Here is a 25,919-nt window from a genome sequence, read left to right on the forward strand (position 1 = left end):
AGTGCAAAGTATTCTTGGCAGCTCCCGAAATGGTAGCTGTTTGGATTTCTGACGACGTGAAAGGCCTCATTAAATAGAAAGTGGATTTCTAGAAGAACTCACTCCTGCCTCCTTGACGCCCCTCGAGTGAGTGGGCCCGTGTGGCTCATTCTTTGTAAGCTGCAGATAAGAAATCCAATTTCTCTGGGCTGACTTTTCATCAACAAAGACAGTGTCTTGGGGTTCTTGTCCAGGCACTGATCCCATGAGGCTTGCTTAGTGCCTACTTTGGAATCGAGGGGACTCACCCCACATAAGAACTCTAAGGGTGTCTGGAAGGACCGCCCAAGGAATACCTCTGCTGCACAAAATCCATCCAGCCTCTTACAAAGGACATACTTACTCTGTGGCCCTTCTCACCGGGCAGCCCAGCCAGGCCGTCGAAACCGCGGTCACCCTGCAAGCAGGACAGAAAGGCTGCTTCAGACACCACCCCACACACATGGATGCAGTGATAGCCACCCTTCCTTGGGGCACACTTCATGCAGCATCTATGTACCCTGGACCCCAGGAACCTTGGTGGCCACCGGCCAGCCGCTTCACCACAGTCCACAGCCTTGAGTCTATAATCCTAGCCTCTTCCCCCACAAACACCCACAAAGACTGTGAGGGAGAAGCAGCTTTGTTCCTGGGTCACAGACCATGGGCCTCAGGTCCTCAGATGCAGGGCATGTGCCCTCGGTCTCCCCGCCCTGCTCAACGCTACATCCTCCGGCCGGGGGCTGCCAGCACGCAGCAGGCTCGCACCACAGACACCGGCCGGCCCGCGGCATCCCGGCTTCCAGGCCTGCCTGCCTTCTGCACCTCCCGGGCCCAGGAACAGCGCCCTGCCCCATGTGTGCTGCAGACCAGACAGGTGATGTCAAGGGTGTTTCAGGTTTTCAGTGATTTTGTTGTTGAAAGAAAACCAGAATCTGTTGAGACAGATTCAGTAAGACTGTATTCTCCTTTCATCAGCCCAGGTCACCCGAGGCCAGAGTGTCTCATTAGCTCAGGGCTCACGGGAAACACTTCAGCGTTCACCCACACCCGTTAGCATTCCTGGAGGCCCCTGGTGACCCAGTCTCCACCCCTTCCATGTAATGGCTGCTGTCCCCCTGAGGGCTCCTCACTGGAGAAAGTCAGTGCCTCCCTGGCACCTCCCATGGCCTTAGACTAACCCTGCCAGGAGCCGAGAAGGAGGGTGAGCCAAGAATGGGGGAGAAGCTTCAGATCACAGCCAGGGCAGAGGGGTGGACTCACTGAACCCCAGCAGTGGGGAGGGTGCGGGGCTCCCACGGGCACCGGTGGGTGCACACCTGCAGCAGGTCTCGTCCACACACAGACGTGCCCTCCTGCATTCACCCACACGCCCCAACAGCCCCAGGAGCACAGACGTCCCAAGCCTGGACAAGAAGGCTCCTGCCCCCACCTGCCCCACACGTGTGACTTAGTCACCAGCACATTCACAAATGGGTTCCCAGCTGGGATGCCACCCCCACCCTTGTGCACCACTCACCTGAAAGAGCAAACATCCCCCTTGAAAAGCCAACCCCAACTGCCATACTCGGTCCTGAGTCCACCCACCAGGCCCTGCCTTCCTGTCGACATGCCAGAGTGACCGGTCCAAACACTCGTTACCTATCACATCGTCATCGGACCAACAGGGTGTCCGCATTGCCATGACAACAGGAGTGATGTGACCAGGGAACTGGGCACCAGGAGGGTGTGAGCGGCGCCTACCTTGGGGCCGGTCTGTCCGGGCATTCCTCGTGCTCCGTCACTCCCAGCGCGACCCTGGAACAGAAGAGGCAGACTGTCAGCACACAAGAGCAGGTGGATCGCCGAGACCTGGAGTGTGTAGAGTCCCACAGAGGCCACACCTGCCACAGGCCGCTCCCCGGGTGGTCGCCTGGTCAGAGGACCTCAACAGGGAGCCCTGGTGCCTCTGTATGCCTGACACCAGAGCACTGAGCACACCCAACCCCTGGGCATGGAGAAAATGGTGCAACGTGCAGATGAGTCCGCGCCAGGGCAGGAATCCTCCAGCGAGCCCCGTCCACCTGCGGGCTGCTGGCACTCAGCTCGGGCGAGGGAGCACGCTGGCATCAACGCACAGTGCCTCTCCATGACTCGGATGTCAAGTTAAAGACCCGAGACTCACAAGGGAGGGAAAGAGGCACCTGGTTAGTCCATCTGACTAAGGGAGAAACTGAGGCCCAGAGGGGGAAGTGTCTGAGGCCACACAGCTCTCTGGAGGCAGGGTCTGTGCTTCGAGCAGTTCACTGTGTCCCTGCTGGACACTCTCAGCAAAGGAACAGTCAAGGTCAAGCCCACCGTGCCCATCTGATTAACCATGGGGCTGAAGGGCAGGGCCTGGACCTTCCAGGGTCCACTATGAAGGCCCACGATCACCATAGAAGAGCCCTACAAAGGGACAGGGACTCACCAGCCTTTATTAAATGCAGCCAAATGTCCACTCGCTAACAAGGGACGCCAGCCAGCCGAGGATAAAGGGCTGGCCCGGCTAAGCTCCCTCCTTTCCATTTTCCACGTGCACCTCCTCAAAGGAAGCCGTCGCCCGCCAACTCACCACCAAGCAGAGAGAGCATCTGGACAGAGGCGGCTTTTGTCTCAAAGTACAGCACAGTCAGCGAAGGACAGCAGAGAGGAAAGAGGAGAGGGGTCCGAGAGACCACGAGGAGACGGACTTTGCTCCCCCAGGGCAGAAGAGGCCGGAGCCACTAGGGGTGAAAGGTCATCTCAGAAAAGGCCTGAGCAACACAGCTCCAGGGCAAAATGCCCCCCCCCGCCCCAAAACAGAGGGGCCGATCGGGAGCCTCCCCTAAGACTTCCAAACATTTATAGAAATCAAGGGAAACGTGTCAGAAACGTTCTCAGGACTTCAGAGCATGATGCTGCCCTGCAAACTGTCCAGACACTTCTGCAGCCCACCAGGACTCGCCCCTCGCAGGTCGCCCAGCAATGCCCTAAAGAGGCCATCAGAGCCTCAGGAGCTGCCACCCGCGTGCACACCCCCACCCCCACCCCTGCCACCAGTGCTCCCCTGCAGCTGGTCTCTGGGGCACACTCGATCCCTTAAAATGCACGCTCATTCAAGGCCCCGGCACAAGTTCACTCCGCGACTAGTCACATTACAAACCACGTCAGCGACCTTGTCTCTCTCCAGTTTCTACCTTGCCCTAACTGGGAAAATATTTCTAGTGAAACTTGACAATAAGTGTTCAGAGATATATGTGAAAAGCTTAATGAAATAAAACACTTTCCAGAATCGGATCCGAGATAAGTAACCTGATTGCCTACCAAGGATCACAGAATTCCGGAGTTGGGGACCTTTTGGGAACCATCAAGGCCACTCTGCCCCGGGCCTGCGTCTCCTCCACAGATCCTCGAGGACAATGTGACAGGAGGACGAGCATGACCACATGTTTTTTGGGCATCTTCACTCACTAACTACTATTCACCCCTGAAACAGGAGGACCCACGACCACTAGGAATTACTCGTTCATGCTCGGTGTGTCCGGAAACTACAGTGGCAGGTGAAACGGCAGCTTAAGCAGATGCACGCCCGGAAGAGGCTCACGCCTAAGCAAACACAACAACAAATACTTCCTCTCATTCGCTGGAAACATCCACTGGTTGAAAAGGTCTCTTTGGCAAGCACGATGCGGGTTAATCAGGAGTCCTGGGCTTGCCTGGACGGCGTTTATAAATGCACGCTCTCTTGCAGCAGCCATGGTCACGTGCAGACAAACGACATTCCAGATAGAAAATCCAGGCGGCCGGGAACACAAGCAAGGTGCAGGAGCCTGAGCAGGTGCCTGGCCACTTCCCCAAATGAAATGAGGCCACCCCAAAGATGTAAGGCCCACTGACGATTTTGTCTCCTCAACACCTGCTGCCATAGGGCCCAATGGCCTTAATTAAAAGTGACTCAACTAAGTAAAGGTGCTCAGGACAGAGGCAGGATGGTGAGCTGTCCCTGCCCCAGGATACAGAGTGCCCTTCTCAGCAGCTGGCTCACATGCTGGGAGGAGGACGTGCCCTTCAGACACAGTGAGCAGCCTGACTTCTGCACCGCAAGGCTTGGGAAGGCGGGGGCAACCCCTGCACTGCAGATTTAGGCCCATCAGTGACAGAGCTAAAGTCACTAAGACTGAGCCACAAGCACCAAACACTCACCCGTCTTCCAGGCTTCCCTGCTGGACCAGGTGGGCCCTGCACACCTCGGGGTCCCTGCCAGGAATCAGAGGACGGAGGGTCAGTGGCATGTAGGTCTTTTTTGGAGGAGCCAAGTCCCCATGCTCGTCCGTGTTTCCAGTCCCAGTTGCCAGCACGTGGGCATCTCGGGGACGGGGCACAGATGTGCTTCCCCTTGTGAGGGCCAGGGACAGAGAGCACAGCCTGCTTGCTCCTGCTGCAGAGTCTGGGTTATTTCTGTTCCCCTTTCAGCGTTGCATAAAGTGACAATAAGTCCCACTAACGTCCTTGAAGAAATGAATAATAAGTCCCCATGCTCGTCCGTGTTTCCAGTCCCAGTTGCCAGCACGTGGGCATCTCGGGGATGGGGCACGGATGTGCTTCCCCTTGTGAGGGCCAGGGACAGAGAGCACAGCCTGCTTGCTCCTGCTGCAGAGTCTGGGTTATTTCTGTTTCCCTTTCAGCGTTGCATAAAGTGACAATAAGTCCCACTAACGTCCTTGAAGAAATGAATAATTGGGGTATGCTATTCTAGGGGCCACCACCACCAGCAAACAGGGGACGCCCTCTGGAGAGCAAAGGGGAGGCCCCCACGTACCTGAGGCCCCATGTCACCTGGCTCGCCCTTCAGACCTCCGCTCCCAGGGGGACCCTGGGGAGACAAGTTCTGCATTAGCGTGTGCTCAGATGGGGGGCCGGGAACAGATAAGGCTACTGGGGGGCAGAGGCAGGGCAAAAAGCACACGTGGATCCGCCCCAGGGCAGGGCTGCTTCTCACAGCCAGCACACAGGATTCCACGTGGCGCCCGGCTGGCCCACTGTGAACAGACCGAGGGAAGAGCAATAACTTTGCAGAGGCAGGAAACTGCGGTTGTTTGAATCTCTCCCTAATTTTGAATGAAATTCTGGATGGAGGAACTCACAAAAGACATGAAGTTCCTGGAGACGTTTCTCTCCCCAAGATGAACTTGACCCATGGCTTAGGGCAATGTGTGCACATCCCTGTGCAGGAAGCCCTGGGGACACCTGTCTATGTCCAGGAAGCCCCGAGCCAGCCCATGTGGAGAGGACTGAACCCAGACCCACCATCATACAGCAAAGCCCACCAGAGGGCCCGCGGCACTTAAGTCCCCCATCTCCTCAACACACGCTCTCTGGAGACCCCAGCTCCAGCCCCTGTGCCCGGCACCTTGTGGGTCCTGCATGTCCCTGGACACATGCCACACTCATTGTGTGCAGCCGGGACCCCGGGTGAGGGCTAAGCTGGGCTCCTTGGGTTGGGCCGGGCAAGGCTGGAGTCATCTGACTCTGGAACAGGACTGTAGAGAATGATGGAGGCCCCCAAAAGACAGGAGCTTAGACACCTGTTCACAAGGCCAAGTCCCAGGCAGTGCGAGTTGGGGGCTCCTGCCGCATGGACATTCCCGGCCCTTGCCTGGCAGGCTCAGCTGCTGAGGCGTCCCCTATACTAAGTGGTTATGACAAGAGCAGAAAGCGTGTTCTTTGCAGGGCTGAGGGGGACCTCCCCTCCCCTCCCCCATGCCACTCCAGGATCCTCCCCACGCAGGATGGAGGTGGGGGCTGCTTCCCAGGAGTTGCTGACATCAGGTCTCCAGCTGGACTCGCCTGAACAACCTCCAGGCAATCACTCAGCCCCTACTTTGAGGGGTTGCAGCAGCACCAATGTGCTGTGTGTCCACACTGGGCACCCCTCTGGGAAAAGCCACGCTAGACCAGAGCCCACCCACCCCCTCTGCCATGGACAAGGACAGTGGGCCAGCCCTGAGGCAGCTCCTGGCTTCAGACCTGCCACGACTTACCATGGGGCCAGGTCTCCCAGTAAGACCCATGGGGCCAGCTGGTCCCCTCAACGCCAACTGCAAAGGAAAATAAGACATTCTAAGAAATGGCCAAGGGTGGCCATGACCTGGTTTGCAGGCTCCTGACCCGAGAGATGTGGTCAGGAGAGAAGGAACCAACTGAACAGGGGAAGGACAGGAGCCCACAGAGTAGAGGGTCAGAGGGGCCCCAGGAACCCACTGACTTTGCTCCTCCAGGGTCTCAGCAACAACTGCGAGTGAAACAAAAGAGGTAGGGGTGGAAGCTGGGTCCCAGGGCCAGTGCTCACCTCCTCCTTTGGGGACGGGCCCTCCAACCACCCCCCAACTCCAGCCCCCACGGAGAGGACCCAGCTCTCAGCCCTCCACCCCTCTGTGGGTGGGGTGTAGGTGAGCTCACATTGACTCACAAAATACTTTACTTCCCATGGAAGGCATTTCAAGCACCCCAGCCACTGGGGAGGTATCTGGGGAAAGTGGAGAACACACACGGCCCTGGGCCCTCTGTCGCTACTGGCCCCACGTGCAGAGCAGGTTCAACCTGCTTTCTCAAAGAGCCACTTGTGCTCCCATTCCTGACTCTGTTTCCCCAGCATGATGGCACTGTCATCTTGGAAGGTTTTTTAGCATTATAAAATCTTCTTATAAGCCCATGACCCACTTGGCTTCAATTAAAATACACGGAACTGAAAGGCCAGCAGGCAGGCCCGAGTCAATAAATCTAGTCGCGGGTAATGGGTTTGTTACGCGCTGTACTGCATCATTCGGGCAATTTGCTCCATAGCAACAACTCAGTCCTCAAGCCGTCCTGTAATTATCCACGCTCTGTCATTAACATCCACTGGGGGCGGCATTGGGAGCAGCATAAATACAGGGCAAACGAGGAATTACGTGGCAGCTTCCTTGTGTGCACCGCGAAGGCCCGCCCACGCCGGCCCGTGGAGTGGCAAGTGCTGGCATCACGGGCCCCGGCAGTCTGGAGCCGCGGCTCACTGACCGGCTAATCCAAAATAGGAGGCAGACGCTGCTCTGCAGACCCCACTCCTCGGGACCCCCAGCTGAGAGCGAGGGACGCTGGGCCCTGCGGCTGTCTCCCAGAGCTGCCGGTTCCACCTGGCCCAGCCTGGGGGCCAAGGCAGCCCCCTGAGGCTCCTCTTCCCATTCCTGGATCCCAGTGGAGATGAGCATCAAAGTCAGCGAGCGGAGGGAAGGGGGCCCATCGGGTCAGAAGTGCCACGGGGGCTCAGAGGCCCTCACAGAGTTAGAGGCTGGACTCTCCGAATAGACAAGGACCCCCTGAGAAACCTCCCCAATGTTCTCTGTGCTCAAGGGGGCTTCAGTGGACACTGAGGACTGGCCACCCCTGCGGCTCCCGACTGCCCGGTGGGCAGAGGCGTCTCTCCTCCCAGCTAGGCGTGGAGCCAATTCGCTCAGTCATTTCAGCCCTTGGGCTGGGCTCTGCCCCCATCGGCCCCCCCTGGGGCCCAGGCAATACTCACCCTGGCCTGCTGGAGGATGGCCTGGGCTTGGGACTCCTGGGCAGAGACCATGGGGCCTTTGGAGCCTGCATCACCGCCGCCTCCGAACCGGAACTGCAGGTGTAAGATGGGGGTCACCCCGGTGTACAGAAGTGGTGCCAATGCTGCACCCAGGCCAAGGAAGGGCCCACAGGCCTCTTAGGTGACAGCAGACCCTCGGAGGGTCTAGTCTGGCATCTTCTCACTCCAGACCCACCCTGCACACACTGCTTCTACTCTGCCCACATGGAGCTGCTCCGCCCCACCTATAAGTTCAGCCCTGGGGACACCTGGAGACTCTCCCTGTGTCCAGGAAGCCTCACCCTGAGACCCCACAGCCTCCAGTTATTGCAAAGAAAAGCCAAGGGCCAAGTGAAAAGGGCTGCGTGGGGAGGCCTAGAAAGATGTCCTGATCCCACGCTGGGGACCCACCAGCACCCAGCTCCTGGCGTCAGGTGGGCCCACAGCACCAGGCCACAGAAAGCACACTTTGGCCAGGAGACAAACGTGCAAGACCAGCACTGCACAGATGGCCCTCATCCTCCTGGGCCTGGGGTCCCCCTCTCCTCTGCAGACCATAAGGTCATGGGAAGGTCAGGTTCAAAGAGGGCGGGTGGAGGATAATGGAGGCCGATGCCTGCAGGGTCTCATTCAGAAAGAGGGACTCTGTCCCCTCTGGATCGGCCAACCCTCACCAACGTCCAGGGAGGAGGGGACACCTCAACCCCTGGTCCACTCTGCCTCATCAGTGGACACCAGGGGGAGCTGAGCCTACATCTGGGAACATCTGTCATGAGCAGGGCAGCTGTCTGCAGAGAGCCCGAGCCCACCCTGCCTGTAAAATACACCTTGGGGCTAAGATGGAGATGGGGCCTCTACCCAGGGCCCAGGAGGAAAAACCCGGGAACCCAGCGCCACATTCCCAAGCATCTGCCCTCGCAGGTGGATCTGTGTGACTGTCCCCTCCTTCTCCATCGTGAGGGCACAATGTGCTTGGCTGAGGGCAGGGAGGGTGGTTATGAGCAAGGTGGGCAACCTGGCCATGCCTGGACCACACCCAGACCATGCCAGGCCGTGCCTTGCCTGCTCCCATGGCCTGCAGAAGCTTCACCTGCTGAGCCTCTGCCTCCTTAAGGGCGCCTCTCTGGGGTCCCCGTGCTGGCTCTCCAGGGGTTAAACAGGAGCCAAGGGGGTCACGAACCCCTTCCCTTGATAGTCCCCTATAGTCCCACTGCAGAGCCCCTAGAGCCGCAGCCACGAGCGCCCACTGCTGGGGGAACCACTGGGCCCCGAGAGCCGCTGTCTGAACCTCTGCAGCGTCCCCATCTGGATGAGAGATCAGAGGGGCTCCTCCACTTGTCACAGACAAAAGTGGTTCACACAAAAAACAAGGGCCTGGGCTTCATTGTGACACCAGTGGTAAAAAGGACCACAAACCCAGAAGGTCGGGAATAAGACCCCTGTGGCTACAAAGGACAACACACACCCGGAGGTAGCTTCCAAGGCTGTCCCCTGCCAACGAGCGCCGGCTGGTTCTTTGGGGAGCTGGGGCTCCAGCCCGCATCGCAGGGAGTGGAGAAACACCACCCACACTAAGGTGCTACCTAATCAGGGCCACCCCAGGAGGTGGTGCTCCTGGCCTCTCTTCCCCCACCGATGGGTGAGCCCGACAGGGAGGCCGACCTCATGATGGCATCTCACCACCCGACTGACCTCCCCTGCGTTCTGGCTTGCACCACCTCCCAGGACACAGGCAACTCCCTGGGGAATGGCTGGCTCGGGTTGGGTTAGTCTGTGGCTGAGGAGACCGTTCCCCTTGGAGGAGAGCCCCTGTCCCTGGAGCCCGGAGCCCACGTGCCCAGCCACCCACCCCACAGAGAGGCATACTCACAGGCAGCATGAGCATGGTCCCTGGAGGGCCGGGCAGGCCGTCAGCCCCAGGAAGGCCTGGGCGCCCAGGNAGACCCTCGGAGGGTCTAGTCTGGCATCTTCTCACTCCAGACCCACCCTGCACACACTGCTTCTACTCTGCCCACATGGAGCTGCTCCGCCCCACCTATAAGTTCAGCCCTGGGGACACCTGGAGACTCTCCCTGTGTCCAGGAAGCCTCACCCTGAGACCCCACAGCCTCCAGTTATTGCAAAGAAAAGCCAAGGGCCAAGTGAAAAGGGCTGCGTGGGGAGGCCTAGAAAGATGTCCTGATCCCAGGCTGGGGACCCACCAGCACCCAGCTCCTGGCGTCAGGTGGGCCCGCAGCACCAGGCCACAGAAAGCACACTTTGGCCAGGAGACAAACGTTGCAAGACCAGCACTGCACAGACGGCCCTCATCCTCCTGGGCCTGGGGTCCCCCTCTCCTCTGCAGACCATAAGGTCATGGGAAGGTCAGGTTCAAAGAGGGCGGGTGGAGGATAATGGAGGCCGATGCCTGCAGGGTCTCATTCAGAAAGAGGGACTCTGTCCCCTCTGGATCGGCCAACCCTCACCAACGTCCAGGGAGGAGGGGACACCTCAACCCCTGATCCACTCTGTCTCATCAGTGGACACCAGGGGGAGCTGAGCCTACATCTGGGAACATCTGTCATGAGCAGGGCAGCTGTCTGCAGAGAGCCCGAGCCCACCCTGCCTGTAAAATACACCTTGGGGCTAAGATGGAGATGGGGCCTCTAGCCCGGGCCCAGGAGGAAAAACCCGGGAACCCAGCGCCACATTCCCAAGCATCTGCCCTCGCAGGTGGATCTGTGTGACTGTCCCCTCCTTCTCCATCGTGAGGGCACAATGTGCTTGGCTGAGGGCAGGGAGGGTGGTTATGAGCAAGGTGGGCAACCCTGGCCACGCCTGGACCACACCCAGACCATGCCAGGCCGTGCCTTGCCTGCTCCCATGGCCTGCAGAAGCTTCACCTGCTGAGCCTCTGCCTCCTTAAGGGCGCCTCTCTGGGGTCCCCGTGCTGGCTCTCCAGGGGTTAAACAGGAGCCAAGGGGGTCACGAACCCCTTCCCTTGATAGTCCCCTATAGTCCCACTGCAGAGCCCCTAGAGCCGCAGCCACGAGCGCCCACTGCTGGGGGAACCACTGGGCCCCGAGAGCCGCTGTCTGAACCTCTGCAGCGTCCCCATCTGGATGAGAGATCAGAGGGGCTCCTCCACTTGTCACAGACAAAAGTGGTTCACACAAAAAACAAGGGCCTGGGCTTCATTGTGACACCAGTGGTAAAAAGGACCACAAACCCAGAAGGTCGGGAATAAGACCCCTGTGGCTACAAAGGACAACACACACCCGGAGGTAGCTTCCAAGGCTGTCCCCTGCCAACGAGCGCCGGCTGGTTCTTTGGGGAGCTGGGGCTCCAGCCCGCATCGCAGGGAGTGGAGAAACACCACCCACACTAAGGTGCTACCTAATCAGGGCCACCCCAGGAGGTGGTGCTCCTGGCCTCTCTTCCCCCACCGATGGGTGAGCCCGACAGGGAGGCCGACCTCTCATTCAGAAAGAGGGACTCTGTCCCCTCTGGATCGGCCAACCCTCACCAACGTCCAGGGAGGAGGGGACACCTCAACCCCTGATCCACTCTGTCTCATCAGTGGACACCAGGGGGAGCTGAGCCTACATCTGGGAACATCTGTCATGAGCAGGGCAGCTGTCTGCAGAGAGCCCGAGCCCACCCTGCCTGTAAAATACACCTTGGGGCTAAGATGGAGATGGGGCCTCTACCCAGGGCCCAGGAGGAAAAACCCGGGAACCCAGCGCCACATTCCCAAGCATCTGCCCTCGCAGGTGGATCTGTGTGACTGTCCCCTCCTTCTCCATCGTGAGGGCACAATGTGCTTGGCTGAGGGCAGGGAGGGTGGTTATGAGCAAGGTGGGCAACCCTGGCCACGCCTGGACCACACCCAGACCATGCCAGGCCGTGCCTTGCCTGCTCCCATGGCCTGCAGAAGCTTCACCTGCTGAGCCTCTGCCTCCTTAAGGGCGCCTCTCTGGGGTCCCCGTGCTGGCTCTCCAGGGGTTAAACAGGAGCCAAGGGGGTCACGAACCCCTTCCCTTGATAGTCCCCTGTAGTCCCACTGCAGAGCCCCTAGAGCCGCAGCCGCGAGCACCCACTGCTGGGGGAACCACTGGGCCCCGAGAGCCGCTGTCTGAACCTCTGCAGCGTCCCTATCTGGATGAGAGATCAGAGGGTCTCCTCCACTTGTCACAGACAAAAGTGGTTCACACAAAAAACAAGGGCCTGGGCTTCATTGTGACACCAGTGGTAAAAAGGACCACAAACCCAGAAGGTCGGGAATAAGACCCCTGTGGCTACAAAGGACAACACACACCCGGAGGTAGCTTCCAAGGCTGTCCCCTGCCAACGAGCGCCGGCTGGTTCTTTGGGGAGCTGGGGCTCCAGCCCGCATCGCAGGGAGTGGAGAAACACCACCCACACTAAGGTGCTACCTAATCAGGGCCACCCCAGGAGGTGGTGCTCCTGGCCTCTCTTCCCCCACCGATGGGTGAGCCCGACAGGGAGGCCGACCTCATGATGGCATCTCACCACCCGACTGACCTCCCCTGCGTTCTGGCTTGCACCACCTCCCAGGACACAGGCAACTCCCTGGGGAATGGCTGGCTCGGGTTGGGTTAGTCTGTGGCTGAGGAGACCGTTCCCCTTGGAGGAGAGCCCCTGTCCCTGGAGCCCGGAGCCCACGTGCCCAGCCACCCACCCCACAGAGAGGCATACTCACAGGCAGCATGAGCATGGTCCCTGGAGGGCCGGGCAGGCCGTCAGCCCCAGGAAGGCCTGGGCGCCCAGGGGGACCCTGCGGACGGAGAGAGCTGGGTCAGAGGGCGATCGGGGATGGGGCTGGGCCGCAGCAAGAAGGAGCAGGTGGGAAGAGATGCCCAAGGGGAAATGCGCTGGACAAGCTCAGAATGATGCAAGACGCCCCAGCAGAGAAGGTTCCAGAAACCCCAGCCCAGCGAGGAGGTGTATGGCTATGGGAGAGGGTCAGGAAAGGCTAGGGCAAGAGGCAGGAGGACAGAGGGAGGTCTGAGCTGGATCTGGAGGAACCAGAGAGAGGAAAGGCCGGAGACTGCGGCCAGGCAGGCAGAGGCAGCGACAGCCAGCCCGGAGGAGGGCAGGGTGCAGCATCGCGGCCTCACACCCCAGGACGCTCCTGCCAGGTCCACACCAACAGAGAGAAGTCGAGGCTCAGAGGCCCGGTTCTGCTGGCACCGTCACTGAGGTGCTCATTCGTCCTCAGTCCAGCCTGCGGTCACTTGGATGCAGGATGGGACACAGTGTCCACTTGTTTGGGCAGATGCAAGAGGATGTTGTCAATGGAGGACCGTCCCCAAGAACACACACTCAACTTAAGCAAATCTGAGAACCCACTTACACGCAAACAGCGTTCTCCGCACACCCAGCCAACGCGGCCTCTAACGCAGCACCCAGACAGACAGCCTGGGACTGGGTTCTCTAGGGCGACGCCGGCCAGTTACAGGACCACACGAGTGCAAAGCTGTTAGGATGGTTTATTCTCAGAACAACGTTTCATCGCTCAGCTTTTTCACTAACGTGGGCAGACGCCCAGCTGGCTTGGGGTGGGTGAGGTCTGTTTTGCCCATGGAAGGAAGTTCAACTCCCTTCTTCCCGATGAACACCGATGCCAGCCGACCACACTGCCACCTCCCCGATGGCTCCAGCCTTCTGTACCAGGGACAGCTATGCTCCAATGTGTGTTCATGCCACCGAGCATGACGCTCCTGGTGAGGACACGGGATTGATTCGCACTCCCACCAGGAAGGCCAAGAGTCTGAGTGTTCTGGAATCATCTGGGCCAGAACCAAAACTTGCCTGCCTTATCTTTAGCAGTTATATTTTATTACAGAAGTAATCCGTGTTCTTGTGAAATGTTGTACAGCACAGATTCAGAGTGTGAAAAGGAAGCCTCTTTCCTTCTGCAGAAGTAAACGGCGCTAAAGTCTTGAGTGCACAAAGAGAAAGAGCTGGAAATGTACACGCTAAACACACGTGCTAAACACACACTCCAACACACTTGTTGCTCCATGAGGGTGTGTGGCTCGGAAGTGGTTTTCCCTCTTTTCGGGGGGATTGTCCCTACGGCAGACTGGGCGTTTATTTGACCTGTCCTCTCCTGATGCACATTTGGATCGGTCCCAGCTTCCTTTATGAAAAACACTGCTGAGTATTCCTGTTAGGCAGGTCCCTAAAAGCAGAACTGCTGGGTCAAAGGATTTACACTTTTTTAAAAACTGCTAATAGATACTGCCAAACTATCCTTGCTTGCCACTTTGGAAAAAATTCTCAGAAGACAAAAATCCTGCTTAACGAAGAAAGATCCAGAACGTGTTCTGCTGCCTGGGTTTCATCTTAGAAACCCGGTGGTGACAGCAGCTCACAGCTGAGCTTTCTGCATCACAATCTTGACCCCAAACCAAACCCCCAATTTAAAACTTGGGCTCAGTGTCTCCCAGGGTTGAGGTACCCTCTGCGTGGAGTATGCGTGCGTGCGGGCGTGTGCACATGGGCACGCTCCTGTTCGCAGGGTGCACAGCACTGGGAGCGGGAAGTACATGGAGGGCCGTCCCCATTGCCCATTTGCAAAGACCCTCATCTCGGGTCCTGACGCCTGCTCCCTCTTTCCGTGGTGGTGAAGATTCAGCCTCAGCGGCTGGGAGAGCAATCTCACTCTCCCTATAGAATGTTCCTCTCGTCTACAACCGGAATGATTCCTGAGATTGTGCAAGAGATGAGCAAGGATAACTCAAAGCCCTGGAGGACAGAGATAGCTTGGAAGGGAAAGGAAAGAATGTCCCCACCCCCACAAATCCTCCCAAAATGTTAAAATTCGAGACAAGTCTGCACAGCCACTCACATAAGCCTGCATTTAGCATCACTTGAAAAAACCATCAGCAAACCTTTGCCAAGCTGCCGTCTCCAACATCAGCAAACCTTTGCCAAGCCATGGTCTCCAACATAAAGACTGTCCCCTGAGCTGGAAGACGGGGCTACATCTCAAAGCCACTCTTCCGTTTTTTATGACACTGAGCATGGCTAATGACGTGGCTCGCCTTCTGCCACATGGCTGGCGCCAGACGCAGGAGACACTGCAGCAAGCTGGCACAGAGGTCGTAAGGACACTACTTGGCTCCAGCCACCTGGCTGAAGGCAGAAAAGGAAGTACCTCCTGGCCTTCGCTCTAGGCCAATGTGTGAGCTGTATGGCTTGATCAGCTGGCCCCAAATCAACGCCCTGACATGGGCAAACCAAACTGTTCTGAAAGCACCAGCACAGAAGGGCTCTCTATGCCAAACCTACACCAGGTGAGGAAATCAGGCACCCACTTCCAAATTCAGAAGCCACTGGTACCCAACGGGGGGGGGGGGTTTCCTCAGGATGTCCTGGAGTCTCTTGTACACAGATGACATGACAGAGTGCTCAGACGCCAAGCAGAGTGGCAGTTGCAGATTCAGTACCCAAAACTGAACCCACGTGCCCTCTGCTCAGCTTCCGACTAGAGGCGCAGGGCCCCCTCCAGGCTGGGGTCTGGGTCAAAGTGGAAAGCCAAGAAGCCTGAACCTTTTCTCCTAACAATGCTGGAGCCCCAAAGACCAGAGGCAGTTTTGCTTTTGTGCTTGGAAAGACCCAGAGAGGAGAGCAGCGTGGTGCTAATCTCTCTAGACCCCTAACTCATGCATGGTTTTTGCTTTTAGGCCCACGCCCGTGCAGTTACGGCTCGGGAGCAGCCTGCAGAGCACACTGTGGTGAGTCCCTGCTCTATGTCACCTGCCACAGAACGTGGGCACAACACGTGCTGTAGGCTGAACGGTGCCCCTATAAAAGTTATGTCCACGTCCTGGAACCTGTGAATGTGACCTTACTTGGGAAAAGGGTCTTTGCAGATGTAAATTAAGGATCTTGAGATGGGATCATCCTGGATTAGGGTGGGCCCTAAATCCAAGGACAAGTGTCCCTAGAAGAGAAGGGGAAACCGTCACAAAGACACAGGGGAGAAGACCGTGTGAAGTCGGAGGCAGAGACTGGGGTGATGCGGCCACAACCAAGGGAGCCAAGGACAGTCACCAGCCACCACTGCTGGACCAGATGAGGAAGGACTCCGCCCGGGAGCCCCCAGTGGGAGCAAGGCCCTGCCAGCACCTTGACCTCGGGCCTGTGGCCTCTGGAACTGAGAGAGAATAAATTCCTGTTGTTTTAGGCCACTGAGTTTGTGGTGATTTGTTACAGCAGCCGTAAGAAACTAAAGCAACTAATCCACCATTCATTCATTCAGCGGACATTTATGGAGCCCCTTCCAAGGGTGAGACACCCTTCCAGGAGCCTTTAAGGCTCCACCTAAGAGGCCCACAGCCCGAGGCCAGAACACACCAGAAGGCTGATGTGCAAGACTGCACCCCGCAGCAAGGGCCAGCCACCAGAAAACCCTCGGGGAGGGGCTCTTTACACGCTCACCGCCAAAGACAACGGCTCTTGGTGAGACCCGGGCCCTGATGGGCCAGCGTGAGACGGAGGAGCTCGCCTGTGGCTTCCTTGGTCATTTTTACTCACTAACAATAATAAACGGCACAGCAGGCTGTACACAGCACACACGTACCCCGGACCCCGACCGTGATTTCTGCCAACTGCCCTTTTTCTGTAGAAACTCCCCCAGGTGCTCTTCCTCCCCTCCCCTCCTCTCCATAAACTGTGCTCGACTTTCTTGTCTATACCAGAACGTATACACGCAAATGAACCTTCCATTCGATCCATAGCTCCTTCTGGGAGCTGTGCACTGGTTCCAGGGCTACTGGGGGGGGGGGAACCCACCTTTCTCACTGCTCCTCTGAAAAGGCATCTGAAGCTTGGACCAATTCCTACCAACAGCCTCCAGGGACAATACTTCGAAGGTGAATGTGATTGGAAACAGCCAGAAGTCATTCAAGACCAGGCTGCTCACAAAAGCAGCACACAGCCCTGGGCCACCCTTCACTGCAGGGCCACCCTGATGCAGTGAACCTAGACTGTATATGTATGTGTGTGCACGTGTGTGTGCCTGTGCGTGAGTGTATGTGTGAGCATGCGAACTCTCTCAGCAACTCTGCCAGGATGTCCCGAACACTTCCAAGCACAAGCAGAGACTGGATCTGCACCTCCATGACCGGAGGCTGGGGCTGCGGAATATCGGGGCCCAGTGCTGCACTCACGCCTCCACGGCTTCTCTTGAAACCAGTTCCTCTGCTGGACAGCAGCCGCATGCTCATCCCTGGACTCACCCTCTTGTCAAGGTGCCAGCACCCCAGCCCGTGTCTGCACCCCAGACCCTTGGCCTACATCTAGCAGGCTGGGGGGCAGGTGATGGTACGAGGGGTGCTCCCCAAGGCTGGTACTGGGGGACAACCCTGGCACATACAAGGCACCTGTTAGCCACGCTTTCTAGTGGGGTAAAGACTGCTCTCCTTGGGGGCGTGGCTTATAGACCTTTTAAGGCATAGAAGATGCACCCGATCAAAATCCCACAGGGAAGCCCAACCTTGGAAACATAAAAAGGAGGGAGGCAGCTGGAAGGACGTGCTGGTCACAAGTGCCGAGCAGTGTCACGGGGTCATGGATGGCACGGGCACTAAACGTATCCCAGCTGTGAGGGAGGGGGTGCCCCTGTGCAAAGTGCTGACAAAACACTGGAAGAGCCTCCATTTTGGCTAGGAGAGCCTGGGAAGGGACCTGCATACTGAATCCCTGAGGCTTCCCAGGCTGATCCAGGCTTCCAGGAGAGTAAGAAGAGGCTTCACTCCCAGCCATTCTCAGACCCGAGAAAATGGATCATTGCCTCAACCAAAAATAATAAATACGCTGCAAGTGGAAAATCTGTTCAAAGTCTACCTCCAGAGCAGCAGATCGCAGAGGCCAGCCAACACCAGCTGGATCTCCTGGGGGACAATCAGAGGTAAGGAAGTTAGTGGATAAATGAAAACTTTAAACGGAGCGGGTGCTGCTCAGCATCCCACTATCAGATCATTGGAATGCTCACGAATGCCTTTTGTAACTTCCAAGTGCCCAGTGATTTCAGACCCCTGGACATCTGTCAGCAATATTCCAGGAGGCCCAGAAGAGCCGGACGCCTATGAAAATGTACCAGCAAGAGGCACAGAAGCCAGACCCTCAGAGAATAGATGCCAGGGAGGGACGGCTAACAGCCACCCAGCCCGAGTGGGATTCGGAAGCTCCCTCGGGGAGCTCAGCTTTCACATCTTCGATTTTCTGCCTCACAGCTAGAGTGGGGGCCTCCCAGTCTGGGTGCCAGCTCTGGGCTTAACCCCAGCTCCACCTCCATCTCCTCTGGGGCTTTAGCAAGTCTCCCTGCCTGCTCTGAGCCTGCCCATCTGTCCACTAAGGGAAATTGGATGGAGGGATGGCCCAGGCCCCTTCTTGATGCTGACATCTCACTGGAGCAGGAAAGGATCTGGGGAGCGAGCAGTGGAGATGCAGCACCACAGGCAGGTCCGAGGAGAGCAGCCTGGAGAGCGGGGAGCCCTGGGGCATGAGGGGCTGTCAGAAGCAAGCACCCTGGGGTCTAGCCAGTGGAAGCACAGGCTGCTGCAGGCCGGCAGGTGCACAGGGCGGCTCACAGCTTCCAGCCACAGCTGCCCATGGTGTGCCTGCTGATGCACAGTGCAGGGAAGGGGATGCAGGAGAAATGCAGATGTGAGGCCTGTCTTTGAGGAACTCACTGTCCAGCTAGGAAGAAAAGGCTCAAACAAGAGAAGGTCAGATGGGAGAATAAACGAGTCAAGGCTTCGGGAGGAAGGGCAGTAGAAACCCAGGGTGGCAGGGCCGGGGCAGCAGGGAGAGGAGGGATCTCCCTGACACACAGCGAGCGGCGCTGGTGCAGACGGGCGAGGAGACAAGCAGGTGAAGGGGGAGGATATGCCACCCCTGAATATGCCACTTTGGCATAAGGATCATTTTGTGCTAAAGGCAAATAGGAATCAATAGAAACAGGAAGAGTTCTCTTACCTCCCTTCTCCTGCTGAAAGCAGGCCCTAAGCTCCCCTTTGTGAAAGTGGCATAGCCTCACCCCCACCCCTCCCACTCCTGCCCCTGCACCAGGATTTGGAGCAAACCTTATCACCAAAGACAGGAAAACCAGCACCTGATGAGTTGCATGAACAGACCTTGCTAAAACGGCCCTTATCTTCCATGTATTTCCCATGTATTTCCTGGTCACTTTCCCATAGTGGATCACCCATCGAAGCCCAGGCCACTTCCCCACATCTTACTGCCTCTGCAAAACGGCACAAACCTCCCAGGTCTAACCACTTCTGTCAGTTTTCACTTCTTGTCTATGAAGCCTCTGCATACATAAAATTAAAAATACTACTAAGACTGTATGTCTTTTCTCCTATTCATCTGTCTTTTGTCAGTTTAATTTGCAGGTCCCAGTACCTGAACCTAAGAGAGCAGAAAAAAAGTTTTTCCTCCACTGCAGGGATTCTGATGTCACCCACTGGCAGCAGCAGTGCAGGGTCCTGACTCCACATCCAGTGCTCTTTCACATCGAGCAAGATCTGGGCACTGAGCAGTGATGATGTCCTGAACCAGGCCGGACTGAGCCAGGCCCAGAGGTTAAGTGGCACTCAGCACCTAGAATCAGTCCCCTCCCCACAGAGCAGCCGGGTCAGGCCGCAGTGCCACGGGTCACTGGCAGGGCCACCACCGCTGACCCTGGGCCAGGTTCAGCCCAAAGGCAGGGACCAAGTGGGAAGGGGCGCCCCTCTCGTTCACAGTCATTCTGGTCCTCAGTGTTAGACCAGGGCCTAGCACCGTGGGCAGTCAGTAAATATCCAGGTGACGGACAAACAGATGGAGGGATGGATGCTTGGAACGACACTGAGCTGGACTGGCGATGTCAATCCACGTCTGTGTGCCCTGTGGATAGCACCCTATCCCACACCTGAGAGAGAACACATCGCCTCCCAAAGGTGTTGCCCGCCCCTCTCTGTGACCTGTCTGAACTTCAGCAGTGTGGCCGAGGCGGGAGCAGCACGCGGAAGCGAAGCGTTCCTGAGGCCAGCCAAGCCCCTGCCTCCTGCCGCGTCCCTTGCCGGGGAGCCAAACCCACCTGTTCTGGGTCCCAGAGCCCTGGCCAGGAGAAGCACATGGCGGGGAATCTCACTGCACGGCCAGTCTGGTTTGGACTGCTCTCAGAGGTCATCCATCCATGCAGACAATGACAACCTCCCGCCCCCAATCCTAACCCAAATCCTATCACTCCAGACGGTCAGCCTCAATGCTCACCTAAGCCCCCTGCCCAGCATGTGCCCACCCCACAGAGCTCTTTCCCCGCGTAGGTGAAGGCGCCTGCCCCTGCCCGCTGTCACCTACGCTGGCCATCCTGCCTCTGCCCGATTTCCCTCGGGGTCCAAGGCCATGACTTACTGTCCCAGGACTGCGCCCCACTCTTCCCTCTGTCTGCAGGCATCCCACCCCTCAAACAACTCCCCACAGAGCTGCCTCGGAAGAGTTCCTAGCCACTGGTCCTCCGACAGTACATGCCACCTTCCCCCATGACCACACCCAGCCGTCCATCCACCCACCCAGACGCCCATTAGGCCCACACTCTGGCCAGGCAGTGTGGCGGGCCTCAGGCATAAATGCTCATTAGGACCCGCACACACTCCACGTTCCTCTCAGCTGCAACTTAGCCATCGGGTTATTAGCTCTTAACCCGATTGTACTGACATCGATATTCATTCGGACAGCCAGAAAAATAAAAGAAAAACAGTCCCAAGGGACGAGACCTACGGGCCGCAGTACTCAAGGTGCCCACCAGGTGTCAGGAGGCGATCGCGGTGGCAGGTGCAGCCTCCCCGCCCACCTGCCGGGACGTGTGGGTGGAGGATCCTCACCTGCCTGACAAGCTTCCCCTGCTTCCCGAGGCAAGGAGGGTGGAAGTGGGGAGAAACAGGGACCACGGAAGTTCTCAGATTGAGGAAGGAATTGTGCAGACTCCGCATAAAGTGGCTGCACCAGGAAAGGCACCGGGGAGGCACGGGAGCTCCTTAGCGGTCACTACCGTGATGTCTGCTGCGCTAACGCGGGGCGGCGCCCTGAGCTGACCACGGCCAGCCTTCGTGGGCATCAGAGCCCGGCTGGGTCCTGCTCCTCCCGGTGCTGCCTGCCCCAGCACAGGCCGGGCAGCAGTCGACCTCCACAAACACCTGAGGAGGCGGTGGCATCACATGTGCCTGGGGTGAGGGGCAAGGTGAGCCAGGAAATCAACAGGCCCACTGTCCTCCCCACAGCCGGAATGACACGGGTCACAGAGCAGCGAGGACACACAGACAAGCCACCCTGCGTGTGATCTCAAGGACCACAGTCAACCTCTTACCCTTTCTCCAGGGTCACCAACTTGGCCAGTGGGACCCACAGTCCCTGGAGGTCCTGGAAGACCCTAGAATGAAAAACAACATCAGGAGAGAGTTAAAAGACACAGCCACAGGGCGAGGCTCCATCCCACCTAGCTCAGCCGGGGCAGAGGCAGGGGCCGGGGCTGCTGGCCCCAGGTGTCTGCAGTAGTGCTGAGCCCCCTTTTCCATCCAGAGGTTTAAGGGGTGTCACCAACCCCTCATCCCAAGAAAGCTTCCCACAGTCACCGGAAAGTAGTAGTTGATACTCACAGCGGGGCCTTCCGGGCCTGGTGGGCCCTCGATGAGCATGCCCTGGAAGAGACAGAAGAGAAAACACGTGAGACCAAGGGGCCCATCCCTCCGAGACCCCAGACCCGAGCAGTGTGGACAGCCTCCGAGTTGCGTGCACAAGAGCCCTGCAGACGTGGGCCCTGGTCAGCTCCCACCATCTTCATGAGGCTCACAGGCAGGGCCCTCTGCAATGGGGGCTGTGGTGGGGGCCGCGATGACTGGCCTCCCAGTGTTCCAAGGCACAGCGGCCAGCCCTGGTCAGAGGTCAGCAGCCAACACGCTTCCCTCAAGAGCAGCTTCAAGAGAAGCACCTGAAGATGCTGAGATAAGAGAAAGGGACCGAGACGACCAGGCCCCCCAATCTCCTGTCTGCCTGAGGACATGGCCACCCGAGGGAGGAAGCAGACCCTGGGAGGATGCAGGGGTCCGGGCAGATTCAGGGAGGATGAGGCAAGAGGCACTGCAGGCAGAGGCCTCGGGCTGGGCTCCTGCCCCTGCTGGAAGAACCATCAGGCCCCAGGGCTGTGCCTCCAACCCCCTCTGCCCCCAGGTGGGAAATGCCTCCCCTGGCACAAAGCACAGCCCAGAGCAAATGGCAAACCCTGTCCAGTCCACCTGGACCCTCAGTTGTCCTCCTCCCCCAGCCCCGCACTGGGCCATGGCCCCCCAACCCACAATCTCTAACCCGAAATAGGACAAGGCCCCCTGCCCCTGCTGTCGGCCTGAGCCCCAGGAAGGGTGCTGTGGACAGCGATGTGGGCCACGATGGGAGCGTGGCCTGCAGCTCCCTGCTGGACGCAGCCTCCTGCTCTGAGACCCCCCATGTCCAGCCTCCCTTCCCAGTGCAGGACTTCTCTCTTCACTCCCAACCTGGCCACACCAGGGTCAGACACCCCCACCCCAAATGTCCTCTGTGCTCCAGGCCCATGTGAGGGGGGCCCAGGGCAGCACGCTCCCTTGCAGGGAGGGAAGGGTCTCCCACCCCAGCAGGGGTGTGCACACTAAGAAGCAGTGGGGTGTGTGTGTTGGGGTCCCAGGGTCTGTTCTGTGGGCCGCGCTGGGCAGGCTGGGCTTGTACACGGCACGGATCAGCCCCAGGAGGGGCGATGAACAGGGCCACCCTCTCCCGCTAATTCCCAGATGACAGAGCAGGGTGAGAGGGCAGAGGTGCCTGGCTTGGGGTGCATCCCTGCCTCCTGTTGACCCAGCCCAAAGGAACGTAGTAATCGCTGCGCTCCGAGGACGACCAGGCAGCGGGACCCTGACTTTTCTTTGAAAGTGAGCGTCCTCTTATGAAACCTGCACTTCCTTCTGACGAGCGAAAGGACTTGCCCAGCGTGAGGGTCACCAGCACTCGCTGCAGCGCTGGGCATCAGGCCAGTGGGGGGACTGCCAGTCAGGGGGCTGCAGAGCCCTCAGCTGCCCACCCCACCCACCAGGGCCCCAGTTGCTGGGAGGACAAGCGCTGTGTTTACACAGATGTACACACAGAGAAACGTGTGTGTGTGATGCGTGCAGAGGTTCCTCCAAACAGCGTGCTATGTCCCAGCTTTCCTCCCTCCTTCTCTGATGAAGGCAGCTGAGAAGGTTCAGAGACCGAGCTGGGATTAAATGAAGAAACACTGGCCACCGTGGGGCCTGCAGCTGTCTTCCCAGACACAAAACCTGCTGTCCTCAGCGAATGGGGCAATGCTGGGCCGGGCCCTCCCGCGAGGGCCAATCCCGGATCATTCCAGGCCGGCACAGGAAGGAAGGAGGCAACTGCAGGACGAAGGAGCCAGTGGAGGGGATGCGAGCCTTTCCCAGGCAAAGCCGCCACCCAGAGCGCACGCGGCCACCAGCACCGGCGCTTCTCTGCACCCCGCACACGGGCGAGAGCTGCGGCAGGTCGGCCTCTGCACCCGGCCCCCCAGCAACGCCGTCTCAAAATTCATCAGGGCAAGAGAAACAGCAGAAAAAGGGCTGACTGTCCTCCATAGTACTGTACACTAATTGGCCAAGAGCGTAGACTTTAGGTGCTGTTACCATAAAAGAAAGAAAGGGTACGGGATGACAATAAGCTAACGTGCTGGACCGCAGGAGTCACTTCGCTGTGGGTGAGTGTATCAAAACGTCGTGTCGTACACCTCAAGTATGACAATAAAAAAAGGAATAAAAGATCTGAGGCTTTGCTGAACTCAAAACAACTCGTTGTGGAGTTCCAACCATCTATTAATCAGCATACTAAAAAATATATATACATCCTAAAAAATGATAAAGCAGTGGGAGGTGCAGGTGGCGATTCAGGAGGCCCTCACGGATGTCCACCAGGTGAGATGAGTCATCGGATCTGGGGACCTCCGGGTCCCTGAGCTCCAGTGCGACCAGAAGCTCGGGGAGGTTAATAAACCTGCCTCCTCTCAGCTAGGCAGATTCTTGTCCTTTTAAGGAGCCTCTGGTCTTGCGGACAAATTACAGGGTGCAGGACACGAGTGGGAAGCAGCCAGCCGTGTCCCTGGCATGGGCACAGAGAAGAAACTGGCTCTGGGAGCTGGATGTGTGGTGAGCTGCAGCTCCCGAGAGGGAGGTCGTGGGCAGGTGCGGGAGGGAAGGAGACAGGAGGCACCCCACCCCCAACGGGCCGCCATGCCCGCACAGCCCCCAGGAGCCGGCCATCTGTTTACATGCAGCTAAGACTCTGAGGATATCTGGCCATGCTCCAGGTTGAGAAATTCCAACTGTTTACATGATCTCTCCAGGGGGACTGGCCAAAGGACCCTTGGACACTCCGAGTGGGCTGGGGGCTGGGAAGGAGCTATCACTGGGCCAGAGCGGGAGAGAGTCCTTCCTTAACTGCATCCAGATGGCTCATTTTTCCCCTAGCAAAGATGAAGTGGATTTTCTGGAGACACGCTATTTAAGTTGGACTGCTGCTGCTTTCTCAGCCCTCGCCTCCAGCCCACCCTCGCCCGCTGCCCATGTCAGTGCAATCCCGCAGAGGAACACCGAGGCCCACCCGACACCCACCCCTCCCCAAGCTCGGATTCCTCGCGTGCACTCAGAGCCAGCCCCCGCAGGGAAACGAGAAGCTCATTCAAACATATCAGCCCGGCCCTTCCCAGAGCGGGGGGGTGGGGGGACCAAGCCCAGGACCCTGCAGCCTGGGCAACTACCCTTTCCGGGGATCCTGTCTTCTTCCCCAGGCAAGACGCCCTTTTACTGAAGCAAGGCAAAGGAGCCCACAGTCAACCTCAAGTTCACCTGGGGTCCAAGCCCATCTGGGGAAACGTCACAGGAAGTCCCCACATCCCAGGGAGAGGAGCACTGCCCGGTCCACAGAGAAGCAACCTCTGCTATTGTTAACCGTCTGCAAACACCCTGGCCACAAGGTGGGAACGAGCCCACGGCCCCCGCAGCCACGCTCTCTCTGGATGAGTGTGCCCTGGCCCCCGCAGCCACGCTCTCTCTGGATGAGTCTGTCCGGGCCCCCGCAGCCACGCTCTCTCTGGATGAGTCTGTCCGGGCCCCCGCAGCCACGCTCTCTCTGGATGAGTCTGTCCGGGCCCCCGCAGCCACGCTCTCTCTGGATGAGTCTGTCCGGGCCCCCGCAGCCACGCTCTCTCTGGATGAGTGTTCCCTAGCCCCTGCAGCCACGCTCTCTCTGGATGAGTCTGTCCGGGCCCCCGCAGCCACGCTCTCTCTGGATGAGTGTTCCCTAGCCCCTGCAGCCACGCTCTCTCTGGATGAGTGTTCCCTAGCCCCTGCAGCCACGCTCTCTCTGGATGAGTCTGTCCGGGTCCCCGCAGCCTCGCTCTCTCTGGATGAGTCTGCCCGAGCCCCCACAGCCTCGCTCTCTCTGGATGAGTCTACCCAGGCCCCCACAGCCACGCTCTCTCTGGATGAGTGTGCCCAGGCCCCCACAGCCACGCTCTTTCTGGATGAGTCTGCCCGGGCACCCGCAGCCATGCTCTTTCTGGATGAGTCTGCCTAGGCCCCGCCATAACAGCCTTTTCCTGTAGCTGCTCTTTGCCCTGTGCCTGGACTTGGCGTGGAAACTTCTCATGTTGCTGAACAAGGAACCCCAGCTTTGGGGTCTCCCTCCACACCTTTGCACCCCTTTCCCTATAGCCCCTAATACTTTGGCCTCAGGCAAGCTCTGTCTTCCTTGGACCCACAAAGAGCCCTGGAAAGGGGGGCTGGGTCTGAGAAAAGGACGTGTGTACCCAGTGACTGCCTCACAGCCCAGTGGGCGCCAANCCCCACAGCCACGCTCTCTCTGGATGAGTCTGCCTGGGCCCCCACAGCCACGCTCTCTCTCTGGATGAGTCTGCCTAGGTCCCCGCAGCCACGCTCTCTCTGGATGAGTCTGCCCAGGTTCCCACAGCCACGCTCTCTATGGATGAGTCTGCCCAGGCCCCTGCAGCCACGGTCTCTCTGGATGAGTCTGCCCGGGCCCCGCAGCCACGCTCTCTCTGGATGAGTGTGCCCAGGCCCCCGCAACCACGCTCTCTCTGGATGAGTCTGCCCGGGCCCCTGCAGCCACGCTCTCCCTGGATGAGTCTGCCTAGGCCCCCTGCAGCCACGCTCTCTCTGGATGAGTCTGCCTAGGCCCCCTGCAGCCACGCTCTCTCTGGATGAGTCTGCCCGGG

General features: G+C 58.4%; 1 protein-coding gene across 1 annotated transcript in view; it reads right to left on the bottom strand.

Annotated features, from left to right (window-relative positions):
- Positions 1-25,919, bottom strand: part of COL5A1 (collagen, type V, alpha 1) — a 137,657-nt gene that overhangs the window by 73,924 nt on the left and 37,814 nt on the right. Inside the window, exons 10-18 of the mRNA XM_008587336.1 lie at positions 21,271-21,312; positions 20,982-21,044; positions 12,318-12,392; positions 7,577-7,669; positions 6,060-6,116; positions 4,838-4,891; positions 4,222-4,275; positions 1,762-1,815; positions 383-436 (exon numbers count right to left, since the gene is read on the bottom strand). Of these exons, the coding sequence (XP_008585558.1) occupies positions 383-436; positions 1,762-1,815; positions 4,222-4,275; positions 4,838-4,891; positions 6,060-6,116; positions 7,577-7,669; positions 12,318-12,392; positions 20,982-21,044; positions 21,271-21,312 (546 nt within the window). The remainder of the gene's footprint in view (positions 1-382; positions 437-1,761; positions 1,816-4,221; positions 4,276-4,837; positions 4,892-6,059; positions 6,117-7,576; positions 7,670-12,317; positions 12,393-20,981; positions 21,045-21,270; positions 21,313-25,919) is intronic.

This window comes from Galeopterus variegatus, unplaced genomic scaffold, assembly GCF_000696425.1.
Source record: "Galeopterus variegatus unplaced genomic scaffold, G_variegatus-3.0.2 Scaffold4334, whole genome shotgun sequence".
In the NCBI taxonomy this organism is placed as follows: Eukaryota; Metazoa; Chordata; class Mammalia; order Dermoptera; family Cynocephalidae; genus Galeopterus; species Galeopterus variegatus.